Source organism: Vombatus ursinus, unplaced genomic scaffold, assembly GCF_900497805.2.
Source record: "Vombatus ursinus unplaced genomic scaffold, bare-nosed wombat genome assembly UNPS02010304.1, whole genome shotgun sequence".
Classification (NCBI taxonomy): domain Eukaryota; kingdom Metazoa; phylum Chordata; class Mammalia; order Diprotodontia; family Vombatidae; genus Vombatus; species Vombatus ursinus.
The window spans coordinates 112,761-134,711 of NW_020950082.1; the positions used below are offsets into that span (position 1 = coordinate 112,761).

Consider the following 21,951-nt stretch of genomic DNA (forward strand, 5'->3'; position numbering starts at 1 on the left):
AGGATCTGAGTTCAAATGTGGCCTCAGACACTTGACACTTAGTAGCTGTCTGACCCTGGGCAAGTGACTTCATCCCACTGACTTGCAAAAAATAAAAAATAAAAGAAGAAGAAGGAAAAAAAAAGAAAGCATCACTTTGGGGAACAGAGGAGATAAAAGTAAAAATAATAAATAAAACATTTTAAAAATAAAAAAAATGACAAACATTATAATGAAAAAGAACATATAAGGCAAACTTTTAAAGAAAAGAAATCTAAGGTAGACAACTTGGCATCTTTTTCACTAATCTTTAAATGTCTTTCCCCAAATCTTCATTTTAGATTACAGGTATGCTTCAATTCACATTGTTAAGTGAATCTAACCTAAAAGTTATTAGCTGAAATATTATTGTGGATGATAGGACCATGGATTTAGAGTTAAAGAACCCTTAGCAATCATTTAGTTCAACCCTGTCATTTTAGAGATGAGGCAAATGAAGCTCAGAGTGGTGACGTTCCCTGTATAGAGTCACTGAGATGACAAGAAGCAAAAGTTGAATGTAAACCCACTCCTCTGATAGAAATCCAGGACTCCTTCCACTAACCTTTTCTTTAAATGGTTCCCTAAGAACAGTACTATTGACAACATCAGGTTAGGTTATAACACATCAATAAAGTTAGTGCCAAATAATGTTGGTTGGGGATAGTACCTGCAGTTATCCCTGTACTTTTAACTTAGTCCACGTCCTGTACTCCAAGAGCTAGTATAAGGCTCAAAGATTTGGGGTTTCGTGGCATCAAAGTCCTTGCAGGCTTTTTTTTTTTTAATTTTAGACAACACTGTTTTCTTCCTTCATAGTCCCAGTCTATGGAACTCATTTGGGTTGTTAAGAGTGAATTTAATATGGCCTCCATTTGCCCTTCAGATAATAGTCTGTGTGACATTCTTCCTGACTCTCCTGTATCTTCCCACTCACATACTCTAAGAAATGAAATTAGAGCCATATAAGGAGAACAAGCAGTCCAAACTTCTAACTTTCACATAAATGTCTTTCATCAAAAGGTCTCTCCGTTGGCAGTCTTTGTCTATTCCTCAGGTTCCTAAAGCGGACAATACCACCCCTTGGGGAGCGCTGGAACAATGGGGGGACCCCACTGAATAAAAATAAGGGGGTGGAAGCATAAGGAAAGAAAAGAAAAAATTTTTGGAAAAACCGTTCATACATGTTTCATCTGTTGTGTAACAGAGTTAAAGTCATAGTGATCACATTATTTTCCAAATTAACACACAAAATGCAAGTTATAATCAATCAGTGGTCAAGTCCACCAACAGGTCTTAACAAGCAAGTGTTGGCAGGCAAGCCATGTCGCACGTTGTCCAGCATGCATCAGCAGGAATATGTGCGTGTAATGACTTGTTTACAATGTAATACTACATGGTTACATGATGCAATATTGTGGCATCAAAATTTCAATGCAGGAAAAAACTCACAAATTAACAATAAATTATTAAATTTAAGAGGCATCATTTAATTAATATTTTTAAAAATGATGCAAATTTTCAAAAAAATTAAAGGGTTAAAGAAAGTAGATTTCCAGGGGGCCCCTTAGTAATTCTTTTTTTGAAAAGGGGGCAGTAGGCCAAATAATTTTGGGAACCTCTAGTCTATTCCCTTTCAGAAATGACTAATTCCAGGTCCCTCTTACAAATAAGTAAGCTGAATTTTACAATGGCACTACTTAATGCTAAAAATGGCTTTAACTCACACATAAGATCAGACACAATTAGCTCCTTTGAACCAATTAATAAAAGAGGTTGTATACTTACCAGAATAAAACCTTTAGAATAAAGATTTTCAAGTAGAGATAAAGTAATTTCATAACAAGTTTGAGTAAGCAGAGGAAGAGTTATGAATGTCAGAGTGAGAACTCTAGATATGCTTCATTGCACAATAAGAAGCCATTATAGTTCTGTAAGCATGGATGTAACAAGATAAAAGTGGTGTTACAGCAATATCAATCTAAAGTGATGTGACATGAAATGAATGGGAAGAGAAACAAAAAGCAGGAGGTTAATCAAGTTATTGTAGCAAAAGACTAGTCTATCATAGTAACGGTTTAATGGAGAAATCAGAGATATTTCAAAGGAAAATTCTTAAATACTTGAATATAGGAACTAAAGAGAGAAAAATCAAATATGACTCCAACGTTGACCCAGGACAGACTTGAGAAGATCTGTGCCAGTATTAAAAATAGGGAAGTTAGTAAAGAGAAGAATGGGGGTGATCAATAATGTCAAATCCAGCAGAGGTCCAGGTAGAAAAGGACTAAGAAAAATGATTCGATTAGACAGAGAGTTCTGTGAAGCTGCGGCAGTGGAAACCAGAATATAAGGAGATAACCAAAGAAGCAGAAAAGTGTAGACCCCTTCTTCGAGGAATCTGATTACTAAAAGAAAAGGTTCTTTGATATAATGTGAGAGAACCATTTGTTAATGAATATTCACTCAGAAAACTGACCTTAACTCATTAAGAATTTTAATGTTTTGCACAGTGAACAGCTCTAAAGCCCCAGGGAATCAATCTAAAGTTGCTACATATATGGCAAACATATAAAACCCTAATTTTAATAAAGGAGGTCTTCCTTATTCAATGGTAAAGTGGTACTAGAAAAAGTTCACTTAAAGTGAATTCACTTAAAATAGTGCTCAATATTTCATAGTAAACAGTAAAAAAGGAGGTCTAATTGCAACTTCATCCTGAAAATGAAAGTAAAAATTACGAAAATTTATTTTATCTATAACAATATTTAGATTATAATAGCAACTCTATGCTAATTTTTAAAACAAGAGCTGAATCAGTGTTGAATTTTTTGGTGTAATTTTTCCAACAAAATTATATGATGGCAGATATAAGACCCTTTATTTTTCTTTTGACTTTTAAAGCAGGAACATAATGTGATCCATTTGAAAAATTCATCAACTTTCTTAACCCTTTGATATTAAAACTATTCTTTTGAAGTGCCTGACCAACAAAAATTTCAAGTGATGGGCAGGGACGGGATAAGGAGAAAAACTGGTCTATGAAGGAATACTTGAATCAGAACTAATTTTACAAATGGCTATCATTAGTGACTATGTGTTGTGATGATTTTTGCTCCCTTAAGCAACGTCACAGGAAATAGCATGACAGTACAGAAAGTTAACCTCAAGTAGGAAGATCTAAGTTGAAATCTTCCTCTGGCACATACTGGCTGTGTGACCATTTAAATAAGTCCCAGGCACTTAAGCTCTCAATGATCCAAGCAACTTTTTATGAGGCCAAATTGCAGAGCATTTTGATCTGCACTGGCAGTTTTCCTGAGAGGGAAATCACAACTCTGGACCAAAACAAACTTTTAACTGTAGGTACCTGATAATGAGTATGTGGATACCTCAGACTCCGTGTAGCTAATAAAATAAGCTGATAAAAAGTAAAGTATACTCAAAGATGGAAATACATTTAAAATCTGGTATTCATTAAATTATTAAAGTAAAACAGCTTCACTATTTTCAGCATGTTTTCTTTTTAAACATATTAAAATGGTGACGTTGTTTTATGGTAGGCTGGGAATCAAGAAACCTGAAGTTTAGACCCACTAGCTGAAACGAGGAGGCTGGAACCTCTAAATCCTTTAAAAATTTAAGATTTGAGTATTTTAATCCTTAGCTTTAAGACACTTCATCATTTATTAGGTACAAAGATTAGAGAAGAAATACCTCCGCTGGTCACAATAGAAAGTAGGTTTCCATCATCATATATATTAACAGAGTAATTCAACATCTCAGCTATGCCAAAAGAACCATATTCCTGAGCTTCTTTGTAGTTTCTCAATACAGTGCTGTTACTTAAGTCCCCACCTTCATTTGAATCAATGCAGGCTCTGTAAATTGAAAACAGAAATAGTTAACATCCAAATTTCTATTTTACAGACAATTATATATCACCAACTGTACAATCTCACCTCGCCTCCACCCCCTTCCTTCATGTAATTTGTTTATATTTCTAAAAATGTCATAATGATTATTCCTTAAAGATAAGGATCTACCACACTTACCTCTAACACATACCAAAGCAAATGCAAAGTTTTGACCTCTTCATTCAAAGGGCTTTAAAAAGAGAGTAGCTAGGTAACCAAGTAACATCTACCAGCATAAAAGAAATCACACTGCATCATACATGGCTGGGGCAATGTGAAACAGGCTTTAGAGCTATTTAAAGTGAAAGGTACAGTTGATCCCCCCCCACGAGAGGTCTGTAAATCCATAACTGAACCGTCCACAAAAAGGCACAACAGAGAGAATCCAGCCCAACTTGGGTTCAAGTCCTACCTCTGATACTTTAACACTTGCTAGCTGTGTGACCATGGGTAAATCATTTGGTCTGAGTCTCAGCTTTCTCATCTGTAAAAGTGGGATGATATCCACCAAACAACATTAATAGTGAGCCTCAAATGAAACGATGTATATGAAGCACTCTGCAAACTTAAGTTGGTGATGACCCTTTGTATCTAGCTCTGTACTATTCCCTGAGCTCCAGCTCATATATCTACCTGCATATCCCCCTAGCACCTCAAAACTAATATATACAAAACCAAACTCATCTTTCCCTCAAAACCTTCCCTCCTCCTAACTTAGCAGTATCTGTTGATACTGCCACCATCTTCCCAAACGCAGATGTTCTTAAGGTTATATTTAAGTCTTCTATCTTCCTCATTTCCCATATCCAATAATTTGTGAAGTCCTGTTGATTCTACCTATACTGTCTCTCCCAAATGGTCCTCTTTTCCATTCATCGCCACAGCTTACCTAAGTCCCTGGAATGTTACTAACTGGTCTCCTGGTCACATAACTGCTAAAATAATCTTTTCTAATGTATAGGTCCAACCATGTCATTCCCCTGCTCAATAAAAGCTTCAATGGCTACCTACTACTCATAGGAAGGAAAAGTCTCTTTAGCTTCGAATGAAAGGCCTTCCAATTTATGCTGCCAACCATAGCTTTCAACTTTATTTCACACTACTTTGCATTATATATTCTGCTTCAGCCAAAATAGACAACTAATTGATGGTTTCTATCTCATTCCCTTCCCTCCACATTTTCACCAGTCGGAAAGTTACTCTTTCTTTCTAGTCTAATTAACGTGCCAACATCTCTCTGAAGCCTTCCCTTACCCCCAATGAAAAGTGAGTGATCTCTTTACTCAAATGTTCTGTCAGCATCTTGTATAGATCTTTCCTTTGCCTTTACCACATCTACCTTTTATTGTATATATATGTATGTACAATTAAAAAGTGCCTCATATCCTTGTCCCCCCCAATATGATTATAAGAATATCAGTTATGCCTATCAACTTAGCACAGTTCCTTACATGTGGAAGGTATTTTAAAAAATATCTGAATTAACTGATGAACAATTAGGTAGGTACTAGAAATAAAGAAACTCTCCATAAATATTGTACCAAAGGGTGACCTTTTTATTACTAAATTGGCAGGGATATTTACCTAGAATATTTTACTTGAAAGAAATTATGGCAACTACATCAACAAGGCTATATTAATGGGCTATTACATTTAACTGGATATTATAACCCACAAGCTTCTTGATAACTAGAATCATAATCCAATCATTCTGAATTTCCTAATAGTATCTTGCAATCAGTAAGCATTTGTTAAACTCCTACTATGTGCTAGGCACTGTGCATAAAAATACAAAAATGAAACAGGTCCTACCCTCAAGGAGTTTAGGTTCTATCAGGGAAACAACATATCCATAAATAGGTACACTCAAAATAAATACAAGGTAATATAGAAGTTGAAAGAATTCTGAAAAGGTTCATCTAGAAGGTGGCAAGTGAGATGAATGTATAAATTATAGGACTGATAAAAGATAAAATCAGAGGATGACCATTCACACTGCAAAAGGATTCTTTGCTATACATTTATTAAAATGGGAGAGACAAGGAAAAATGGCAAAGTCTATAACAGGATAAAACAAGCTAATACTCAAAGTTTGAAGCTGTCAATCAGACAGGATCTGGTATTCATTGGCATTAACTCTTATTCATTTGCCTTAGTTCTGGAAAACAGAGTGTCTCCTAATATCTTGACAAATCATAATGCACAATAAATAGTAAACTGACGTGTTAAAGGCAAAAAATAAAAACCAGGTTCAAGGAGTGCATAACATAAACAAATATATATGTATATGTATATATATATGTAAATATAATTTTTTTTAAAAAAAATTATGCCTGCTAACCTTGTGAGATCTACATCATACAAGGAACCAACTTTGCTGTCCTATTAAACATCTCTTATAGTCCTAGAACTTTTGCCAGATTAAGAACACTCGGGATGGATGGATTATTGATCTGACTTAATTATTTCCTAGATGGACATATCAAGCACAAAGTCACCTGGGCCAATATTGTTTTAAAGTACAAACTGCCTGACATTACTAACCAAACCTTAACACAAAATAATAAAACCACCATTACCATGGCTAATGCCTCAAGAGGAAAATTCCTTCTTACTACCAAGTACCACCTTCCACCCACACAATTCCCATTTTCCTTTAGAGCTTTCAATACTCAGACCACTGAAAAAATAACTTTTGGTAGGCACCATAGGATCACCTTAACATTTCCCCCTTGCTGGGCCAAGGGCCTGATTCAACTGAAAACAGTGGATTAGTATTGCTGTTAGTCACAAGGAGAAAAGCAAGAGGTTGTTGTACAACGGGATAGTACCACATTAATGGAATCCTTTGTGCCCCTATGCCCACCATGTAAGAATCCCCAGATATCTAAGGGCCAAGGAAGGAGGGTAGGGCAGAAACAGTACATATTACCATTAAAATACTGCATTGTCCTAGATCTCTGTAAAGACCTAATTTAATGTTTTATAGTTAGATTTTTTTTGCTAATCATTAATGCCTGTCTCATTTTAACAGTCACTGTGAACCCAGTGCATCCTATAATGCCATTTGTCAAACATGGTTTTGTGGAACTAAAATTAATTACAGTTAAACGTTCACAACAGAGGTCCTTTAAAAAGCAAGTACATTTAAAACAATTCCATTTAAAAACCAGCATTTATAATACAACATAACATACTCATGACAAAAGTGAAGCATACTTTAAAAATGTAACTCCCAAAGGAATAATACAAACATATTAGTGCATTTTTAAGGTTTAATAGCCTAAAACTGCACTAAGACCTTTGGGATACCTTGTACAACTAAATTATGCAATTTTTCCCAATACTTCCATACAAAAATAAATACTAACTTGGTTTTCATGTAGTTTGGTCAGCAGAATTACTGTTATATAAGACAATAATCAGGATACTTTGTAAGATTTAAGATCATAGACACTTTTTAAAAATGATTAAAATATGTAAGACACATAGAATTGGCTTACCTCCAGGTTTCACCATCATGCCAAACTATGCAGTCATAGATAGGGCCAGGGTCACTATATTTTTTCTCAAAAGAATTTAACAGTTCTACTTGACTCTGAAGCTCCTCCTTGATTAATTTACTTAACTAAAAAAGATAACACAAACATGCAAATTTTTGATACACTTTTGCTTCCAAAGAATTAATATATACCACCACTCCACTCATCAATACAATCTGCATAATACAAGACTATTTCTCGATTTTACACTCTATTGCATGAACTTTACTCCAGAAAAACAAAAGGTCATTTTGTTTTCTTACCCTAAATTGTGGTTCTATCTAATGAGATGGCTATAAATTAAGTCCTCAAACTTTATGATAAGAACATTTGTCTTCTCTTATTCCTATAGCAGTTAATAAAATAAACAGCCACAAATGCTCTCTAATCAGTTTTATAAGCTATTTTAAGAACTGGTTATAAAAAAAAACTCATGTTACTTAATATACCACTCATATTACATAGGCCATTAAAAATCTAGGAAAAAAAAAACCAAACAACTCCTTAGGATCCACCGTAGTTACAGAAACCTTATATCTTCAATTCCTTTTAACTTAATTGACTACAGAAAAAAAAACCCACAATATTTATTGGATCAAATCAATCTCTATTTTAGAGTTGTGAAAACATGCATAAATACAGGATGTTTAAAAAAAAAACATCTGAAACAACAAATATCTAACAAAAGGTTAATGGCAGCCAACATCTCTCTTACAAAAACTATTTTTTTTAATCTAAAGCATTCATCAATGCACACATAAATCCCTATGATTTATCAAAACAGTCAATGGTAAATCAAGTTTATTACAGAGTTAGAAAATGAGATTTCAAAATAAAATCTAAATAAAAGGTTAAATAGACACCAGTGGGCTGGCAAAACACTAAGGATTCTCTTCATAGATAGCAAATGTGAAAAATACTGTGATAACGGGACTACATAAAAGTAGTTTTGAAAATAAGCACACAAAGCTTTCAAGTTTGTTACATATTGTATCCATATCAACAGGTGATAAAAAAAATTAGCATGAACTTGTTTTCTACATTTAATTCATAGAATTACTGTGAAAATAAAATTATGAAGAAATCTGAGCTCACTGGAAAAAAGAAACCTGCTACATAATTACATTTTCATATGTAATTTTTCAAAAAGATAAGAGTTGCCACATATACTTAGTATTGTCTGAAGTGTTTAAAAATATTTATCATAATGATTAGTGAAGGGAAAGATGATTCTCAAATTTGTCAGTCACTGTTTTAGTCTTGTCCTTTAACAATGCTTAATTTTCTGTTATTTAAAAATTATCTTACCAATGAATAAGTGGCAGAACAAGAAAGTTATTTAATTAGAAAACAAACGAAATGAAACCAAGACCCCACTTTTTAAAGTTCTATACAAAACTTAGTTAAAGATCATATTTAACAAAAACAGTTTAAACAGAGTCCATACCAACTTTATGAGGAGGAAGGGTGTTACAAATCCCAAAAATAAGTAAATTGCTCTTTAAAAAAACTTCTAAAACTAGAATTTTCACTCCCTAAGGAAGCATATTCTTCACCAATATTTTTATTTAAACTATTAGCACCAACTTGAGAAGAAGCGTTGTTAACAGCATCAAACTCTTCCTGTTTCCTACAGGCTTCTGCAAGTGCAACTCTATGAACAGGGTCCCAAATTTTCTCCTTACGTTCTTTCTGAAAAACAAATAAATTTCCTGAAAATTATACTGTATTTTTACTATTTTAGACAATTTTACTTGCACGCCTCATTGCTATTACATTTGGATGCTTATACAATTAACACAGACAAGTAAGATGTTAGTGAAGTTACCAAGGCTATGAATTGAGTAATAAAAAGATTTATGGCATTATATTTTAAGAAACTGAGTCTCCTATTTTTATTCAATTACCACAACTCCAACTACTCCAAAATCAAAATCTGCTGCTTTCCAAATCAAAATGCTGCTATTTCAAGTTGAAATTACTGAAATAGAAAACTATACAGTTTTAATTAAAAACGTAAAGACTGTGTATAGTGACTGCCAACTAATAAACCATAAAGAATGTAATAAGCAATTAACAGCATTTAGCATTGAGCTTTTCAATAACTTTAAACTTTCAGACTTTTAAAAAAAACTATTTGGACTTAACAGAATAATACAGGTGAATGTAGATGGAAATACCCTGAGTACTTCCATTACCACAAATATTTTCCACACTGAGATTTAGTTAGTATTACCTGACATTCAATTCTGATAATAAATAGCATGTCTTAAATGAACAAAACAAAACCAGCAACAGGTGCAATTATTTATGCAGTTTAAAAAAATGTATAAATTGTACTTCTGAATATCAAATAAAATTTCAAATGTAAAAAGGATATTACTAGTTAAGAAGCCTATTCTAAACAATAATCTATCTCCATCTGAATAAACTGAGATGTCTGTAATCACTACATCAAGATAAACATTAGGATTAATGTACAATTCAATATGCCATTGAAAGAAAACTGGGTTCATTAATTTTTTAAATGCAATTTTTAAACAAAAGTTACAAAGAAACTGAGTGAACTGTCTGTAGCTTGCATATAGTATATAGTTTGTATATAGTAAATGAGCTCCCAATTAATCTGTAATTAAAGAACTTAGAATAGTATAGGCAAATACTAAGTTCCCTTTTATGACCCATCCACTACTTCTACTAATAACCTACTCCTTATAATAACAATTTCTTATTTTTCCAACACTAATCAAAGTTCATGAAGGTTAGAACTAGTAAGAAAAGTCAATAAGGAAGACGATGGTAAGAACTGGCAATATTGGGGAGTAAGTCAGAACGCAAGTAGAAAAAGAGAATATAGTTCCTAAAAAGGCAGCCTTCATTAATTCTGGCAGACCTTTAATTCTTAGAAAAATCTAACAGCAACAGTGATTGGCATTCTAAAGAAAGCAAAAACACTAATGTTGATGAGATTATACAAGGAAAACATTTTCAAATGGAAGTGAGGATTCATCAAGATAAGGAAGGATAGTAAATACGGTATTCATTGGCATTAATTCCTATTCATTAGCATAAACTCTTAATATGTATACAAGTGATGAGTACAATACATTACCTGCATCCTCTCCTTAAGAGCCTTAGGGTAGAAGTCATAACCGTTTTTTATACCAATATGGTATTTGCCTGAGGGATTTATCCAACTTGTTGGAATCTATGAAGAGGGGAAAAATAATTTGTTCTTTCATTAAATGTTATCTCTTAATTACACACTGTTCTATAAAACTGAGATTAGGAAGAATGTTATTGTAATGACAAATCTGATCCTAATGTGATAACAAGTTGGTTAGACTAAGCCTCTTCCTTCACAGGAAGAAGGGGAGACATATAAAGACAAGTGGTGTGAATGATTAACATCTGAGTTCAGATACTGACACCAAAAGATTCTCCAAGCTCCGGAGTTCGACCTTACCTGATTTACTCACAACTGGTACCTTCAAAGATACGTATGCTTTGCGGAGCATTTTAAGGTGCTACAGATCTCTTTTCCTATCTCACATAAGGTTGGAAAAATCCCAAGATCTTTGTGTTATCTAGAACCAGTCTAGAGACAGCAAGCTACCTATGTACAATTTCCCAGAATCCGACCAAACAAAGCTAGGCCTAAGAATGGTGATAGGGCAGATACATATCTTGTACCCTTTGGGTATGAAGTTAAACCAATGTTATTTGTGGAATCAATCTCATTACTTTACAAAAGCTACGCTCTAAATTTTCCTGACTTCTTAAACAATGAACATGGTTTAGTCTTTTCCTGATACCTCTCTTTTTTCCCTTAATTTTAGTGTTACCTGTAGTTTCTGTCACTATGCTTAACTATAACCTTCTCACTCTTCTGTTTGCTGTTTCTAAAGTACTATATGCAAGAAAACCATTTAACCAATGAACATATCATTTAAGAGAGAAATATCTAGCGGTAAAAGGGACTTTAGAGCATCAATGCTCAAATATTGAGTAATAACTGATTTCACCAAAAAACAAAAAACTGTCATGTAAAGACTACTCTCTGCTCTCAAGCAGTTAAGAACATTAACTTATGAGTAACATAAGTTATGAAAATCCTATGTGAATAATATGGCTGACTGGAGAAAGTGAGAGGTATGCAGCACTGCTTGAAAAAAGAAGTCATTTCCTGCCTTCATAGAGGGACTATGGGTGTGAAACACTGTAGAAAATGTCAGAATTTTCTGGTGCCAATTCTGCTTAACTTTTTCCTTCTCTTTTAAATTCTTCAATCTCTATGTTACTATATTCATCTCTTAGATTTGTGATATTATCGTAGACTCTTCATTCTCTCTCCATGGATCTGATAGGTAATGCAATCTTGCTATTTCTATATCCACATGTTATACTATATCCAACTCCTCCTCTTTACTCACACAACTACCACTTCATAGTTCAGGCTCTCATCACCTCTTACCCGGACTACTGCCAGTTCCCTAACTGTCCTGCCCTACTCCAATTCGTCCTCCACACAGATGTCAAAATGACCATTTCACTCCCATAAGTGGCTCCCAATTATCTCTAGGAAAAAAAAAATATCAACCTCTCTGTTGTGCTTTTGAAGCTCTTCACAACTTGGCCTCAACCTATCTTTCCAACCTAATTTTATGTTATGCCCCTTCCCACACTCTGGTTTAGCAAACCTAGGCTTCTGTCTATTCTTCACATACAGCACAACATGTACCCTCTCTATACCTCTGCACTAGTCACCCTCTATGCCTGTTAATATCCTCCTGCCTCATCTCTATTGCACCACCTTTTGACATTATGCGTTTCCAGAACTGGGCAAGTCACTTAACCTCTGTTTTAGATTCCTTATCTATAAAATGGAGATACCTTCCTATCTTCCCAGGGTTGCTGTGAGGACAAAATGAGATAATATTTGCAAAGCACTTCACAAACTTAAAGTGCTACAAAAATGCTAACTATCATTATCATTATCATCATCATCATTCCATAGGTAGCCTGGAGTGATATTATTAGGCCACTAAGAACATAACATGGAAAAGTAATAGTAACAATAATTAAGGTATTACCTTAAGAGTTCTTCCCGAAAGTCCAACAATTTCCCCGTCTTTTGATTCTACTATAGTACAAGTATTCACATCACCACTTCCTGTTGTATCTATGATATCAATGATTTTAGGTTTCCCATCAGTAGTAATCTGAAAAACAAGGAATAATTTTTATGAGTTCATACTTTTAGTTGAGAGAGAAATTGCTGTATAAAAACCCCAAATGACCAGGATTCTTATAATTGGAATTTTTTTTTTAACTTCTATAAGTAAAAACATTGACAAATCTCAAGTAGACTATTCAATAATAAAAACATTTCTGAATAGATTTACCAAAAAGAAGTAATAAGACTTGGGGCTAGTACAATGTGAAAAACAGGATGCTGTAATTTTCTTTTGCAAACTGTTTCTTCTTTTATAACATGAACTAATATGGAAATAGGTTTTACATGATTGCACACACATAACCTATATTAAATTGCTTACTGTTTTAGGGAGAGGGTAGGGAAGGGAGAGAGGGAGAAAATTTGGAACTCAAAATTTTATAAAAAATGAATGCCAAACCTTGTCTTTACATGTAACTGCAAAATACAAAATATCAGTTAAAAAAAAAAAAAAGGAAGACTGACTGAAAGAGAATGGGCAATTTATACAAAAAAAAAAACAATGGTTTGGTCTGGAAATATCTTTAACTATCTAAGGCTATACTTTAATGAAGATTCCCCCTCCATATGATCCTCAACCTACAAAAAGATTTGCTTCTTAATCTCTGTTTGAAGCTAAGAATGTATTTTCCGCCACAGAAACAATGAACAAAGGATAGTTTAATATTTACCCATTAGCTCTAGGAGAAAACCTGATCTGAGTTTCAATCTGGGAACCTAGGATGCTAGGGGACAGTCCCAACCAATGACTGGATGAGGGAAATTCTCTTCTTCCTCAAGAAGAACTGCCCCTCTCTTAGCAGCTGAGGGAAAGGAGGATGTCATCCAGACCCCAATCTCAGCCATTGTTGATAGGAGAATTCCTCACTGTGGTAGAGAAGCTATGGCAATCAAGTGTCAAGAAGGTGATGCTGAGCCTCCATGGGAAGACAACCCTGCCCTGATATCTGAAGTCATGTTTTTTAGCACTGCCCATGCTAGCAATAACTGAATGGCACAGAGATTGCACATTATGCTTGGTGGACCAAAACAATAATAATACACACACACAAAAAAAAAAAATCAGCCAACAATCATATTGTGGAAACCAGATCCAGCTGAAAAAAGTATTAATAAATCACAGAAGAAATAGTATCCAGTCCATACACAGCATACCACCATTGTGGCATTTCTTTTATTTGTAGGTTTTGAAGGGATTGGTAGTGGAGAAAAAGCAGCAAGGAGAGTGAGACAGAGAGATGGGAACTGAAAAAATACAGGACAGTTTCTAACAAATTCAGAAAATCCAGTTACAGAGCATGCTAAATAAACAACATGGTAAAAATTACATACTTATTTTAAAAGTAATATGAAAAACAAGCGATCCTACAACTATTAAAAAATGCTTATCGTCCCTCGTCTTATCAGTCACAGAAAATCCCTTCCAGTGCCCTAGGTCAGCTAGAGATTACAAAATGTATCACTGACAAAGCAGACATGAATATTTCCAAGAAGAAAAGCTTGTAAGCAGTAATATGAATGAAGTTCACTGTAATTTAGCAGTTACTTTTCCACATATTCTCATTTCAATCCATTTTATTTATTTCACTGCAAACCCTCATGGATATATCTTAGCTATCAGAGGCAGCACTGGTGTGTGGAAGGAACATCAGACTTGAAGTCAGAAAAATCCAAGGTCCCAATTCTACATTTGTTTGACCATAGGCAAGTCACTTAATCTCTCTGAGCTTGTTTCCTCATGTGTCGAATGGGTATAATATCCATAGCACCTATTTCACAGTATTGTTTTAAGGATAAACAAAATAATCTTTGTGCTACAAAAACCTTAAAAGTTAAATAACTATTTGCTATTATGCAAATAAAGAAATTCCTGAAAAGTTGTGGGTAATCTAACTTCTTATATAAATGGATTCATTTCCATAGGTGACTTAGGTTTAAGAGATGATTCATGTTTGTTTTGAGAAGTTGAAAGTAGTTTTTGACTTTCTATTGATTGAGAAAGCCAGTTAAACAATTTAATGAACTGTTTGAATTCTAACTGAATTCTAATATAATTCTAACAACTTTATTTAGAATTATGTCTAAAATATAAATAAATTAGTTCTTAGCGATAGGGCTTCAGAAGTTTTCCTTTGAATCAAGCACCTAAGCTTTAGTACCTATATTTTGTGGTGTCTTCTCAGGGCCTTTTGTAAACTTGCCTTCAGGTTTCTGTCACGGTCAACTGTATTAGTGACCCCCACATAAGTGAGGAGTGACTGTATTATTTTTTTTTCTCCTACGTCACTAATAATTCTTTCACAAGTTTTCAATACCTGTCAAAGAAAACGGTTAAACATTCACTTGCTACCTAGGCTCCACCAAAAAAAAAAAAAAAAAAAATTCTAGATTTAGAACTGAAAGTCCAGAGAAGTTAATCATTTCGTCTAGGTGACTTGGGCAAATATATGTAACAAGTGACACTGGTAAAATTTAAAATTGGGTCTTCTGACTCCAGTGCCAGTTCTCTTTCCACTTTACAACTGGCAAGTACTTGAAAGGGTCCTTTAAGAGACATTTCTTTTAAGTTTAATATCATGCTATACTTGGGAAGTTTTACCTCCAACTTTAAAAAAAAAAGCATCACACTAAATACCAAATCTCAGAAATTCTGGCAAATCTTGGAAAAAACTAATTTGTCACAATGATCATTAAATTAGCTTAATTAATGACAAGCAGTTATTAGTGATTCTTAACCACTCAAAAGGCAAAACTTTTTTTTCTTCTCTAAGACTGTCATCTAGACTTTTCTGGTCAATTTTAATACTAGCCAGCTAATCCTGATATCCAGGTTTATAAATCCAAAGAGATTTAACAGAAAAAAAGAGATTAGTGCCTATCACAGTGGATCTCCACCCTACCCTATGTAAACCACTACTTCCTTACACACACCCTGCTCTCTAATCAGGCTGGTCTCACAGTTCCAACAATGTACCACTTTAGCTTCCTTCCTTTTAGAACACTGATGTTCCCCTATTCTGGAATATAATCTCTGTTCCTCTATCAAAGTCCTGCCTAACTCAGGTCCCACTCCCTTCTGGAAGTCTATAATAACTTCTTAGTCTTCATAGTCTCTGAAAACCTACATTTACAGTATATGGAATCTGTTTTGTGTATGAAATTACCTATTTATGTAAATGTCTCCTCCAAAGGATTATCAAATTTAGTCCACAAACACATATCGAGCATCTACTATATGCCAGGCACTGAAAGCACTGGGAAAACAAAGGAAGGCAAAAAAAAAAAAGTTCCTGATGTCAAAGAGGTGCTCATCATAGAGGGAAGGCAGTAGCATTTAGGGTGATTCCTAATGGTTTCTTGTAGAAGGAAGAATTTCAGTTGGGACTAACAGAAATCAGGGAAGTCAGAGATGGAGATGAAGAGAGAATCTCAAGCATGGGGGGACAGCCAATGAAAATGCTCAGTCAAGAGATGGAATGTACTATATGAGGAACAGCAAGAAGGCCTGTGTCACTGGATTGAAAATGGAGGGGACTAAGGCACAAGAAGATTGGAAAGGCAGGAAGGAATCAGATTATGAAGCATTTTAAAAGACAAACAATTTGACCCTGTATAAAATATAAATATAAAACATAAACTGTAAGCTCTTTGAGAACAGAATTGTTTTGCTTTTGTCTTCATCTATACCACATTTAACACAGTGGCTGGCAAATAGTATGGGTTTAATAAATGTTTATTGATTGACTAGATAATGGAAACTGGGACCATAGTTAAGGTTCAAGGACTTGATTTATTAAAAAAAAAATGTATTTTTTTTCCTCTCTTCAGTTGTTCTACTCCTCCCTTTCCCCCTGAAAATGTCAGAAGAGACACCAAAACAGAACTGTGCCCGGAAGAAGAAACAAAATGTGAGGTGTTAACATTAGATTCTCATTTTCACCAAATGGTATTACTTATACCTTTACCTAAGATTCTTTGTCCCCTAATTTGTCCTTTTTGGTCCTTCCTCAATATACCACTTCCTTGTCTATTCTCTTGTATTTCCCAATTGCAACACATTTCCTTATACTTTTAATTTAGAGTCTGAAAAAGCAAAACAAGCTAAAAGCTTTTAAAAATGTCTAAAAAGCAAAAATTTCATATTTGGAAGATAACTTATTGCAAATTACGTCTCTTGATGATAGTATATCGGTCTCATGGATTCAACTATAATCTGCATATAATCTCTCCTGAAATCTAGTTCAAGAATATATTGTGAATTCCCTATTTGACATTTCAAACTGGATGTCTTAAGGCATCTTAAAGTCAACATGTCCAAAACAGAATTACCTTTTCCCCCAAACCACTTCCTTTTCTAAAAATGAAGGTGCCAGCATGTTTCCAGGCACACAGGTTTGCAACCTTCATGATCCTCAAGTCATCATTATCAACCCTTATCTTCTAAACCGTTGCCAACTCTGGCTGACTCTCCACAACATTTCCCACCTTTCTTCTTTCCACTCAGAAGCTACTGCTCAAGTTAAGACCTTATCACCTTGGACTATTATAATAGCCTAATTGCTCTCTTGTCTCCCCATTTGCCCACTCTCCAATCCACACACTACAGAGTTGCCAAGCTGCATGTTTTTGACATGTTTTTTTCACATCCTCCTCAAGAAGCTCCAGTGGCTTATAATATAAATTCCATTTTCAATTTTAAAGTCCTTCACAGTCTTGCAGTTCTAAGCCTACTTTCTTGAGCTTATCGCACTTAACTCACCTTTCAACCCTCCATGTTCCAGCCAAATTAGTCTACTTTTTGTTCCTCATAGGTGATATTCTGTCTCAGTTCTTCTGTACAAAACTGTCACCCATGACTGAAATGCCCTCTTTATTCCCCTCCACATAACAGAATTCCTACCTTCCTTCAATGTTCAGATCCTATATAATGCCTAGCCTGATGCCCACCCCAGAAATTACTCTGCATATGTTTTGGATTTATTTTCCACGTATATATTAACCCCAGCAATCTACCTTTAAGTCAGAAATTGTTTCATTTTTGTCTTTTTATCACAGTACAGCACACAGGCATTTAGTAAATGCCTTCTGAACTGACTAAACTGTCCCTTTTACAGACCTTTAAATACCACAGAATGAAAGATGAAGTCAAGATTTTCATTTATTTCATCATTTTATCAATCATATTTTATTTATCTATTATGTTAATACACCCAGTGTATAATCCAACAAAGATTGAAGCTGAGGATATGTTGAAGACCCACAGCAAGTATCTGCCAATAAATACTACTTTAAAAATGAGTGATTATATAACACTATTTTTCTTGAGCACTTTAAAGTCTCATATATAATTAATCTTCACTTATAATTAATTTTCAAAGCAATCCTAGGGAAGCATTTTCAAAGCAATTCTAGGGAAGCAAACATCACTGCTGCTTCATGAGAAGGGAAAAAGAACAAGGGAACAATTTGATGGACAGGTTCACTTCTATATTCAGTCAACAAACACTTATTAAGCACTTACAAAGTACAAAGCATTGTATGGGGATACAAAGATTAACAAAATTCAATTCTTTGCTCTCAAGGATCTTACATTCTAAGGGATTAGAAAAAAATACTATATCAGAATGGCTTCCAAAGGTCTTCATTTCTTAAACTTTTTGGATCCATTTATTACTGTGATAGGGCAAGCTAACCAGTGTACTACTTAGCCCTTAATAAAATTCATGGGGGCAGCTAGGTGGTGCAGCGGATAGAGTTCCAGCCTTGGAGTCAGGAGGACCTGAGTTCAAATTTGGCCTCAGACACTTGACACTTACTAGCTGTGTGACCCTGGGCAAATCACTTAACCCCATTGCCAACCCCCCCCCCCAAAAATTCATGAAAGCTAATGGGAAGACTGGCATTCTCAATGAGAATACTAAAGAAGTGATATGTTAATTTTTAAAAAATTAGTATTAAGGCAATTGTGAAATATTAAATACTTTAACAGACCCTGAAAACAACCTGGAGGACTCATAGATATTAACAGTACACTTTGAGAGTCATTAGGATCGCAGGATTGTATAGGTTTACTGTTCCTAAGTGTCTCAGGTTGGATTTGTACTCAGGTGTTTCTGGTTTAGGATCCAGTGTGCTGTCCAATGAGCCGCACTGCTTCCTAGTGAGGAAGCTCACTAAGAGCTTCTCGCTGAAGAGCTAATACTCAGAAAGAATGCTGCTGCTTACTGAAACCTTTACTCTTCACTCTCACCAAGGATACCATGAGGGCAAAACGCTAGAAAACTGCGGAGGAACAACATTTAGTTACAAAGTCCACTTCCCTCCCCTCAAAAAAACAAAAACAAAAATTCTGGACTGTACTTTTAACGAGATTCTCTTTCCAACTACTGCAAATTACCCAACCTGGACAGTTTGTTTAACAGCTGATACAAAAGAAGTAGTAGTGCTGAGTTCTTAAGAACTAGTTGAGGAAAAAACTTTGGAACAAAAGTAAGTAAACGAGATAAAGTAGCAAGAAGAACACAAAGTCCAGAGGGAATGTCAAGTGAGACAATGATCAAATAGAGTGTGTTTAGTCAGAGATGTTTTCTTTTAGGAAGGTCTGTTTCTTTACCCAGTGGACCGAAAGAAAAAAAGCTAGCTATCCCAATGCCTGAGTTCTCTAAATATTGTTACTGACCAACAACTCCCAGAGCTATCAGTAAACTTTAAATGCTTTTTTAAGTCAGAATATCTGTAACTATAATAAATGCCAAGAGATATTCTTTCATTTGCATTCTATTTTTTCTCTAAAGATTTCTCAAGCTTTGGCATAAACTTTTAAAACAATTATTTAAAACTTGCTTTCTTCCCCATGTTAAAAAGAGAAAACTTCCTAGGAACAATAACCAAAACCTGACTTAATTTATCCTCCTCAAGTAAAACACAGGTTTATGGTACCTTCATTTTATTTCGCCATTTTATCTTATGCAACACAGACGCAAAACAGACCGAAGAAAAACGAAAGCACTAACTTATGATTTAAAAACAAACAAACAAATAAAAACAACAACAACGAAAAACTCAGAATGGACAAAACTACTGGGAGGGAACTTCCCGGAAGCTGACAGCCTCCACTGAAGACAACTTAAAGGAAACCTCATTTTCACATTAAATCCGAACCCTTCCCCAACAACGCCCCCTCCCCCCCCACAAAGCCACACAAATAAAAACCAAGATCTTTAAAGATAAACTCTTCAGCATTTGGATTAACCATTCAACACGCTCCTCCCCACCCCAGGCAGTTAAGACACTGAAAAAATCGAAACCCCGATTATTCGTGGTATTCGTGAAGCCAGGGGCTTCAGACCAGGCAGGGTCACCAGGCAAGGAGGGATGGTGAACCCTGGGCACAAGTCCCCGAGAACCTGCCCGCCACGCCGCTATTGTCTGTTTCAAATGCACCCTCCGGCCTTCCTCTCCCGGGAGCCCCGGACATCCCCCGAGCCCACGGCGGGCGCGCGAGCACCACTCCCCACCCACGGCCCTGCGCGCGATTCCGTCCTCCCCTCCTTCCGCATACAGCGGCCGCGACCCCAGCAGCCTCGGCGGAGCCCGAGAGACCGAGTCCCCGTCTCCCCTTCCCCGACAGCCCCTCCCTCGTTGCGCCGGGCCTCCGGCGTCTCCACCCCCGGGGCTGCGGCCTCCCGGGCTACCTCACCTGCATGCCCTGCGCCCCCGGGTCTACCCCGGTGTCCAACACGGCGATGAGCACCCCTCGCCCATCGTACTCCGGGTAGCGGGCGAGAAACGAAGCGGCCCCGGTCTCCTTCTTCGGGAGAAGCCCGTGAAAAGGGAACGGCTCCTCGGTCGCTGCGGTGGCCATTGATAGGAGGTGCGAGGACGAGGACAAGGCAAACTGCCAGGCGGCGCGCGGTGGAGCTCGAGGACACCCTGCGGTTGAGGATGGGGGCGGAGAGAGGAGGCGGGGAGTCCAAGGCCCCCGGCCGGCCAGCCAGTCCCTTCCATGCAAGGGCGCGCTCCGCCGAGCGCGCCCGCGGCGCCGCCAGGAGGAGGGACCGCGCCGCCGGGCCAGCCAATCGCCGGTGGCTACGTAAGCAAGGGATGACGCAAGCAAGGGGCGACGCGCGTCGGCGCGTGACGTCAGCCAGAGTGTTTCCATGCCTACGGCAGGGCGGGGAGACGGAACTGGGAGAAAAAGAGTGTCTCGGAACCCACAATCTCAGGGGACCAGGTCGAAGCTTCACGGCCCTTCAGGGGACTTGGTCGCCTGGCAAAGTGCAGTCCAAAGAGAGCCTTTGAAGTTCCCTGGCGGATACCTTCGATGTGAGCTAAGGAATTGGCGGGAAGCTAACTTCCGGCCGGTTGTACTGTCAGCCCTCTAAAAGCTAGAATTGGGTTTCCCCATCCTGGGGACGGTGAAGGAGCCTTTCGGGGCCGAAACCTCGGTCCTCAGCCGCTGGAGTCTAGAAGGAGTAGAACAGGCCCCCCGCGATGCGTGCTTCTGAGCGCGAGTCTGTGCCTCTCTGGCCGTCCGAGTCTCCCCTCCCACCTCCCACTTCTGCACAACCGAGCTTCCCTCTGGGATGCCCAGCGCTTATGGGATAATCTTCAAATCCACTAGTCATAAAACCTCGTGTTCTTTCTTTTAATCATTATTATTATTATTTGGCTAGGCAGTGGGGTAAGTGACTTGCCCTGGGTCACACAGCTAGTAAGAGTTACGTGTCTGAGGTCGTATTTGAACTCGGGTCCTCCTGAATTAAGGGCCGGTGCCCTATCCACTGCGCCACCTAGCTGGCCAAAACCTCGTTTTCTTAAAGCAGGGAGAGAGTCTCTCAGAGCCTCAGTTACCTCCTTTGTAAAATTAAGGTGTTGTAGGTGTGTGGGCACGTGTGCAAATAGCACCCATTTGTCATTTGTAAAATGAAGGGTTGTGTGTAAAGAACACAGACTTTTGGTGTCACAGAACCAAGTCAGGCTTCAGTTGCCTTTTTTTGTAAGGTGTGTGTATGGCAAGAACACTGGCTCTGGTATTAGAAGATTTGGGTTCAAAGCCTGCTTCTGCAAGCCATTCATTCATTCACTCAAACACTTATTAAGCACCTACCCTGTGCCAGGCACTGTGCTAAGCTCTGGGGATACAAAAAAGAAGCAAAAGACAGTCCTCAAGGAGCTTGCAGTCTAATGGAGGAGACAGCATGTAAACACATATATTCAAAGCAAGCTATATGCAGGA

General features: G+C 36.8%; 1 protein-coding gene across 3 annotated transcripts in view; it reads right to left on the reverse strand.

The window, feature by feature from the left end:
- The window catches only part of TPP2 (tripeptidyl peptidase 2), an 87,312-nt gene extending 66,651 nt beyond the window's left edge, over nt 1-20,661 (reverse strand). Inside the window, exons 1-6 of one of the 3 annotated variants that reach the window (XM_027854106.1) lie at nt 20,413-20,657; nt 12,571-12,699; nt 10,590-10,685; nt 9,065-9,169; nt 7,439-7,563; nt 3,736-3,899 (exon numbers count right to left, since the gene is read on the reverse strand). In XM_027854106.1, the coding sequence (XP_027709907.1) occupies nt 3,736-3,899; nt 7,439-7,563; nt 9,065-9,169; nt 10,590-10,685; nt 12,571-12,699; nt 20,413-20,577 (784 nt within the window). In that variant the 5' untranslated portion in view covers nt 20,578-20,657. Of the gene's footprint in view, nt 1-3,735; nt 3,900-7,438; nt 7,564-9,064; nt 9,170-10,589; nt 10,686-12,570; nt 12,700-20,412 lie in introns of all 3 variants that reach the window. The other 2 variants (XM_027854107.1, XM_027854108.1) reach the window with 2 other exon arrangements.
- Nucleotides 20,662-21,951: the final 1,290 nt, after the last annotated feature.